Here is an 8817-nt window from a genome sequence, read left to right as displayed (position 1 = left end):
CTATCTTTGCTTTGTATCTCTTACAGTCAGGAGATACTCTTCCAATTCATACTTTGATTTTAGAGTCTGGTAGAATTGTAATTTCGTCATCCCACTGTTCCAGATACTGTAGATGTTTTTTGGATTGTTTGATGATCTGTCTGACTGTCTGTTTTAATCTTTCAAACAAGGCTTTTTATATTACAAGAAAATATATCATATCATGTAAAATTGACAGCGTAATATGTTGATTGTCATAATATTGATCATGTTTTTGCATGTACTTAAATGAGCTTGATTTTCATTGTGGATTGATTGACATCTTAATAATGAATTTTCATTCCTTAAAGTGTTTGATTATTTTTTTCTTTCTTTTTTTCTTGTTTTGATACCAGCTGTTCAATGACAAAGAGGAAGACTACAACATCAAGTTTCGTATTAAAGGAGAAGGGGTGACAACAGGACATGTGGGTTTATTTAGCATTGATGAAAACTCTGGAATTGTATTCGTACACCGGCCCGTCGACAGAGAAGTGACCCCCATCTTCCATGTGAGGTTCATTTACATGGAACACAAATGCTATACAAGAACTGTGTTGTTCTTCACATAAATAGTAACTATGAATAATATATGGAAAAAGCTGTGTAAAGATTCTTCTTAATATTTAATTTATGTGTTTAAAAATAAAAAATGACATGAAAGTGAGTAAATAATGACAGAAGTTTAATTTGTGGGTATATTATTCGGCTGTTAAGGAAATTTGTATTCATTTGTAGGTGGACTTTGATGTTCTGGACAAGAATACGGGTTTTGAGGTGGACAAAACGTTGTCATTTAATGTGGAAATAAAAGACAAGAATGACAATAGACCTGAGTTCAGTCCAGGAACCATCCGTGCATCATTTCCCGAGAACATTGCTGAAGGTTCAGAGCACGCATCAATGCATTTTTAATTATCTTATGCATTAACTCTAATGCTCTTCCAGAAATTTGAACAACCCCCTAACCCTTACTATTAAACTTTGGTGTGTAATGGACATGAATTTTACCAACTTTTTTATTTTTATGGAATGGTATGCAGAAAATGTTATTAAGATATCACTGAAATAAGGCAGTATATACAGAATGGAGAGCTGTGTTTTGGAAAGAGTGGGCATGTCTAATTCAACGAGTCTTGCAGAAATTCCAGAATGGCTAAAATTGCTTACAGCACATTTAATTCAACACTTCTAAAATACGCTTTACTTCTGAACACAAAGAAAGAAAAACTAACAAATCTTCAAAAAACATTTTGTGACGTTGAATTTTGTTCAAGTTGAAAAAACAAAAAACAAACATCTTACAGTAACCAGCCTAGCCTGTGTTTCCCAAAAGCAGCGTAATCCTAAGTGGAACATAGAAACCATTGGCGCTAATGGTCTATACAATCAACTTAAGCTTGCAAAGCTTTAGCTGGTCTTCCAGCCTAATTAGCCAGGTTTGTTGAAACCAGCTAGATCAGTTTGGCCTGGCTTGAAGACCAGCTAAGACCAGCAAACAGGCTTGTGTATAGGCTGTTTGTTATTTTTAGTATGGACATCAACTGAGCTGTGTAGGTTCATCACCCATTTAAGTTATGAACTGAAAAAAACCTCTGAACAGTCTCAGATCTTAAGCTATTTTGTCTACTTAAAGGGTTAGTTCACCCAGAAATGAACTTTTTACTCACCTTTATGCCATACCAGATGTGCATGACTTATTTTCTTCTGCATCTTTCTTGTACATCTTGACAGAAATCTCCTTGGTTATCATAATTTCAAGCTTGATTACTCTTCCTATAGGAGCCGTCTAGCTCTCTGCACCTGAGTCAAATCCTATGAAGTATAATCAAGCTTGAAATCATGATCGACTGCAATGGCAATATGTACAGGAAAAAAGGAGTCAAATTTTTGTGTGTTTTCACCCAAAACTTACTGGACCACTTCAGAAGACATTGATAAGACCACTGGAATCTTATGGATTACTTTTATCTCCTTTTTGGAACTTTAAAAGCCTGATCACCATACAAAGACCAAAATGTAACTCCTTTTTCACTTTACACTTTATCTCCTTGGTGATCATGATTTCATGCTCGATTACACATCCTAGTGCTTGACACATGCGCAGAGTGCTAGATGGTGCTATAAGAAGAGTAATAGAGCAGTTTATATATAGATAATTTCATACACACTAGTAGTTCAAAGTAATTTAAATAGAAATAATTAATAAATATCAATTAATTATTTTATACACCATTACACTCCAAATAATATATTTCAATGTTTGATTTTAAGAACTTTTTTAAACAATATTCGTATACATGTTGGGTAGTCACTCGATGTCCAATGTACAATCTGTGTTCTGAAGCAAAATCAGTTGAGAACCACTGATGTATTACCTCTATCACAGTTATAAAGAAAGGTACAGCCTGGGAGAATGTTATATTTGTCTTATAAAAAAGCTTCCTTATTTTATTAGGCACACTCCCAGCAACAGTGCAGGCTCATGACAACGATCAGAAGGATAATCCTAACTCCCAGTTCACCATGAGTGTGCTGTCACAAGAACCTGCCTTCCCAAAACTTTCCCTAAAGGCCATGGGTGGGAGCACTAAAATCCAACAGCTTGCCTTTACAGGATGCTTTGATTATGATGTGAGTAAATTCTGCACATTCACATTATTAGCCCTGCTTGAAGAAATGTCTTCAACCAGCCTAAAATGGTTTAAGCTTGTTTAAGATGGTCTCTCTGCCTGTTCAAGCTGGTGTTCATCTGCTTTAGTGGGGTAACCAGCTGGTCTTCCATCCTAAACAGCTGAAAATTTCCCAAAACCCCTCTAAAACAACCAACGGACCCAACTAAGATAAGCAAAACCAGCTTACACTGCTGAAGAAAAACAAACCCAGCAATATCTAGCTAAAACCAGCTGGTTGATTGGTCTTAATTGGCCTCCCAGCTTGGTCAGGCTGGTTTGTTAGCTGATTTCAGAGGGATTAAGGGGCACTTTTTAACCGCTTTTCAGCTAGTCAGACTGGGAGACTGGCTGGTTTCTCAGCTAAACCAGCTAGCACCAGATTGACCAGACCAAAAAATAAGCTCAGGCTAGTTTAAGATTTTTTTATTTTTTCAGCCAAAGGAGCACACATTCATACACCTGTTGTTCATTTCTGTCATATTTTAGAAAGCAAAACTATATAAAGTGCTAGTTGAAGCGAGGGATCTAGGAAAACCTACATTGTCTTCAACTGCAACTGTTTTTCTGGATGTCACAGACTCCAACACCCATATGCCAAAATTCAATGCTTCCAAGGTGAGTCTTTACTGGCTAGTCAGGCTTTTAGTTGGAAACATTAAAGGTGAAGTGTGTAATTTTTTAATTTTAAAATACTTTCTCCTGTCTCAGTTTAATGGGCAGAGACAAATGTCCTTAAGTTATATCAGGAAACTCTATGGTGCAAGCATACAGTAGGTTAATCCTAAGCAATCTCTGTTGCCAATAAACGTCAACCATTACTTTAAACATTTAAATAGTTTTACCTCATTCAGCTATTGACAAGCTGTAGCACAATATTAGAGCTTTGCTCGCATTTACCAACCTCCTTCCCAGCACCACATGTCTAGATCTGATTTGCTGGGGATCTATTCTTGTGTATATTATTGTTTTAGCCACAGCAGCAAGTATTGCATGTTTTAATAGCATGTCTGTGTATGTCTTATGGCACTTTTCCTCTGCACGTTACGTTTCTTTTACGATTCCCTGTTGTCTGCCCCGCGTTTCACATGTCACTGTCATGCACTACATTTCCCATAGTTCCCTGCCCTCATCACTGCCAACATTGTGTCATTGTTCACACCTGTTTCTCGTTTGTATCCTCATGTGTCTGTGTATTTAAACCCTGCCTGTTCCTCCATTACCTTGTCGTTCGTTGTCTCAACTGTTGTGATGTCACTGATGTTCCCGTGTTCTGATGTTCGCTCCCATGCCTGTCTTCCCATGTTCATTCCAGCCGTGTATTCCCAGAATAAACAGTGTTTCGTGTTTTAGTTTCGTTTTACCCATCGTGGTTATTTCCTTTGTTCCAGTCTTGCTTGTTTTCACCTTGTCTTCAATAAAACCCGCACGTAGATCCAAACTCCTTGTCTGCCTCATCCTGCAATCATAACAGTTTCGACTCACCTCAACTCTACTCGCTTTACTTTTCAGAGCTTGCTTTTCCACTGCTGTATAGTGCCGCCTCAACGTGGTTGGGATTATAGGCTGTTATGCCGCCTCTACTGCCGTGACATCATCTTAAACACGACAAACATTACTGAATAATAACCAAAACAATAACACAACCGCTAGCTGTTAGCTACTAGCTCATTATGCTGCATAAAGCAGTTGTTGCATGGGGATTTTACACAAGTGTAACAGTTAAATTGGCCTTGTTGTTTTAGAAGCAAGCTTTCCAGTAGCTGGTCAACTGAATAAAGTGAAGCTTTCAAGCAGAGTATAGAGTTAACGTAACAAAACATACCATCCTCAGTCGTGAATCAACGGCAGTCCAGGGCACTCTCCCTCCCATTGCTCGCCGGTTTAGATATCGTCCATTTGTTCGAACCACTTCCACTTTTGCTTGATGGTTCTGTCATCAATTTTAAGTTGTTTTTTTTACTTTTCACTACACTGTTGGTAGGTCCAGTGTTAGCCTTGTGCGGCCAACAGCTGATACTTCCTGAAAGACATTTTAGTTTTGCGTTGTTTCTTTCTTCGCTAATGAGTGGACAGTTTGCACTTCGTTTATTGACCACGGCGTGGTTTTGCAGACAGCCATTTTTTTTCACAATTTGAAAGTCGTGTGAACAGATTATACTGTTATCGCTTTTGCTAACTTTAAAACTAGTGGGTTGATGTCCCGTGTCGGAAATCCAGTGACGCTGGTAGTGACGATTCTCTCTGACCAATCAGTGATCTGCAGGATTTTGACGTCACATTTTGTATTGGCTCGACTCGCTTGGAACCTTGACTGAGGTTGTACTAAAAAAAATATCATTTACCAGGTACTATCCACAGTGAAAAACCCCAAAAAGCGAGCAGAATTGAGTTGAGTCAAGATGTACCATGCAGTGGAAAAGCCCCATTAGCAGAAGCAAGACTTTGTACTTGCTGTGAAGCAGCAGCCTAAGCAGATCTAGTCTGTCAACACCAAACCTACTCCTATTCATTAATAAACAGCATTAAAAAATTAATTCCGAGAGATGTCATGAGTGACTAAACTCTAATTAAGCTACAGTATTTGTAGGTTGATTTCTCTGAAAAGGGGGCAGGACTATCTGTTTGCCCAACCAATGGAAGACAAGTGGAGTCCATGCAAAACCTGTTTGAAAAGAGTCATTACTAATAATCAACATTATTTTTGCTCATAGTTATGGTTCGGGTTTCCAAAACCTTTTTTTTTTTTTTTTTTTATGTATTTCTTCTACTTCGGTGCATAGCTTGTTCCACACGATTTGTGCAATGGACTTGAACGATACCTCAGATTGTGTGTTCTGTAAGAAATCCACCCAGAACACTTAAGAACAGCAAAGCAACTCCATAAAATAATCAGAAGACCCTAGAAACAGCAGAATAATACCTTGGCAACCACCATTAACACCCTTGCAACATGGCAAGAAGTTTTAACGGACAAGGATTACATATTTTCTTCTTAAAATGCAAATACTTTATTCATTTGCAATGCCACTAAAGGCACATAAATAACACACTTCACCTATGATACAGAGATTTATTGGGTAATTAGGTTTTGAGGTTTTTAATGTTGTGCTACAATGCTTTAATGTATGTGCATTGATTTATGTTTTTAACAGTACAACGCTGAGGTGATGGAAATGGTATTAAAGGAGATCTTAAGAATTGGCGTGATAGACTTGGACACACCAAACACACCTGCTTCAAAAGCAGTGTTTACTATCATGAAGGGCAATGAAGAGGGAAATTACAAGATTGTGACAGACCCCAAAACCAATGAGGGTGTGCTGTCTGTTATCAAGGTACTTTAAATTACACTATTGCCATTCATATTGCATTATTTAGTGATGCTTGCAAGCATCACTCTATTATTACTCATAGGCTACTTAGAGGTAACACATTTTAACAATTATTACACCTCAGGGTGTAACTCGTCAGTCATCGTTTGTGCTACAGACATAAAATGATACCTCAAATCTTGTGGACAAAAATCCCATAGACTTACACTAAAGGAGGGGCCCAGTCACCCAAACCATATCAAGAGACCAGAATATCGTAGAGACTTTTTGGGTGGGTTATTTTGACTTGGGCCATTAAACAACCACCTAGCAACCACCCAGAACAAACTAGAAAATGCCCGAACAACCACCTAAACTACCATAGCAATTGAATAATAACACCTAACAACAGAAGACTTTTGCAACTGCATACCAAATGCCATGACTACCACCCCAACATGGCCACACAGAAAATCAACATGTTAGCTCTGAATGTTCATGTATCCTGAAATTGACCACTTTTTGCTGAATTACTCACATGCGTCATCCACCATACAGATATTTTTGCATCAGTTCACATAAGATATAATTTAACTCTGGCACTACTGATAGTGTGGTTCTGTTTCCATTGAAACCAGGATGTTATTGCGTTCATATAAACAATGTTGAGTGTGATTCAGAGGTTGCATTCTTGCTCTTAAAATAAATTTTTACACTACTGATGTTTAGGTTTGGGGTTAGGGAGTATGGTTAAGAACATATGCAATCCTATTAACTCTATTACATAATTTACAACTAAAAATACAAATGGCTTTTGATGCCACTTTGTAAACATTTCACTGGGAAATATTTGCCCTTTTGATTAACAGCTCTTACAGCTTTGGCCACTTGGGGCAGTGGTTTGAATTTCGATAACACTGTAAAGATCAAAGTCAACGGAAGTACTTTGATTAAAAATAATGTTTATACTGTGAAGCTGTTTTACATTTGTCTCCATCATTGCAGCTATTAACATGTATGTTAGTTAGAGTTACGCTCTGTGTTGGGAGCTCTAGCAAGTATGTTAAATATGTTTACAGCAACTGGTGGTTCATAAAACTGGCTTCAAATGTAATTTTATTTTCACAGGGGAAGAATTATATTAAGACTGAGATCGTAGAACTGGAGATAAAAGTTGAAAACGAGGAGAAATTGTTTCAGTGTGTTGATGGAAAACCGGTAACAGGCTCAACGGCAATACCAAACACTGTTAAAGTGAATGTGAAAGTCATCGATATGAATGACGCCCCTGTCTTTAAGAAGAGCACTGAAATAGTTTACAGAACTGAAAACATGGATCCAGGAGATGTGCTGTTCATACCTGAGGTCAAAGATGAGGACTCAGATACAAACAAGCTCAGGTATATTTGAGTTGCTTGGGTTTGAATTTTCTTTATATTGTGGAATTTTAATGGCAATTTATTTTTATAATCACTAAAGGATGCACAGATGCCATGGAATGTGCTGTATACTTATTTCTACATCAATACAGTTAACTGGCATGATTTCAGTTAAAATCTGTGTATGTTAAACAATTTGTGATCATGTAGTGGGCGCCAAAAGTCAGGAATCACTAGTGAAAATAGAGGTTGTCCGATATTGGATTTTGCCGACACTGATAACTAAGGTGGTCGGAAAGGCCGATAACCGATTTATCGGCCAATAGCTTTTAAAATCGATTTAAAGAATGTAAAAAAATGTACTATGGTGGGCAAAGACAAAGAGTCAAACAAGAAACAATCCCAGGTGCAGTTTTTTGTTCAACCAAAATCAATGAATCGATAAAACAGATCTACCTCTACTAAAAATGCTACTATCTTGCAGTGATTTCAAAATTTTATTTACAGGAGTTAACATTGTCAATGTCACAAATTTCCTAGAAATAGTGCAAAATCTCATTTTATCTTGTCATTTTATATCTTAACATTTCTTTGTTTACAATTCCAAATCCTTTTACTTTCTGCTCATTTCCAGGTTTAAATGTGGGGGAAAAAATGTGTTTTCAATGTGGTCCCAGACTTTTGGACGTATTGCACCATAAAATGTGTAACTTAAAAAATGATTTTGTGCTATTTTTTATTAGCTACACACACAACTTAAACTAATACAAAATAATTCAGAGGTGTAGAAAAATAGACATGCTTGTTGGACAACATACCAGTTGACAAAACATTTAAGAAGTCTTTTATTTTCTGCATTTGTGTGTTGTTTAAAGGTATGAGTTAATACAAGACACAGCCAAATGGGTAACCATTGACCCACACACAGGAAAGATCACCACAATTGCGAAACTGGATCGGGAGTCTCCATTTGTCATAAATGACACCTACACTCTTGTGATGCATGCAATAGATGATGGTAAGCACTAATGAGAACAAGATTCAGATTTTGAAATGTAAAAGCTAGGAACAAGGATTACAGTAATACAGTACTATAATACAGGAATACTGTCCTTAACAAGGACAGCAAAGATATTTAAGAAACAAATTAAATTTTTATGAAAAATGTAGGCCATGTTTTACACTTCACTTTACTTGATTTGGCTATTTAAAGGACTAGTTCAACAGCTGGTATTATTTTCTATTTTACTTTACTATCTTAAATGAACTGTAAATTCTGTACCACTGGCATCGCCATAAACATCTTCAAACAATTCTTCCATCTGTTATCCATTGGACAAAATCAGATAGTCCTGCCTCAAACTTACGCCATAGGTTGAGCCAATGTTGCTGTGTCAGGATGCTCAAACAAACAGAGCAAAACAAGGCTTTTTT

General features: G+C 37.1%; 1 protein-coding gene across 2 annotated transcripts in view; it reads left to right on the top strand.

The window, feature by feature from the left end:
* The window catches only part of LOC127618891 (cadherin-like protein 26), a 46978-nt gene that overhangs the window by 15409 nt on the left and 22752 nt on the right, over nucleotides 1-8817 (top strand). For both annotated transcript variants that reach the window (XM_052091582.1, XM_052091580.1), the window contains exons 4-10: nucleotides 375-530; nucleotides 757-904; nucleotides 2477-2652; nucleotides 3180-3308; nucleotides 5846-6028; nucleotides 7133-7404; nucleotides 8259-8401. In XM_052091582.1, coding sequence (XP_051947542.1) covers nucleotides 375-530; nucleotides 757-904; nucleotides 2477-2652; nucleotides 3180-3308; nucleotides 5846-6028; nucleotides 7133-7404; nucleotides 8259-8401 — 1207 coding nt within the window. The remainder of the gene's footprint in view (nucleotides 1-374; nucleotides 531-756; nucleotides 905-2476; nucleotides 2653-3179; nucleotides 3309-5845; nucleotides 6029-7132; nucleotides 7405-8258; nucleotides 8402-8817) is intronic.

The sequence above is a fragment of the Xyrauchen texanus genome, chromosome 25 (assembly GCF_025860055.1).
Source record: "Xyrauchen texanus isolate HMW12.3.18 chromosome 25, RBS_HiC_50CHRs, whole genome shotgun sequence".
Taxonomy (NCBI): Eukaryota; Metazoa; Chordata; class Actinopteri; order Cypriniformes; family Catostomidae; genus Xyrauchen; species Xyrauchen texanus.
Note: the sequence above shows the minus strand (reverse complement) of the source record. Positions and strands in the feature narration are given on the sequence as shown.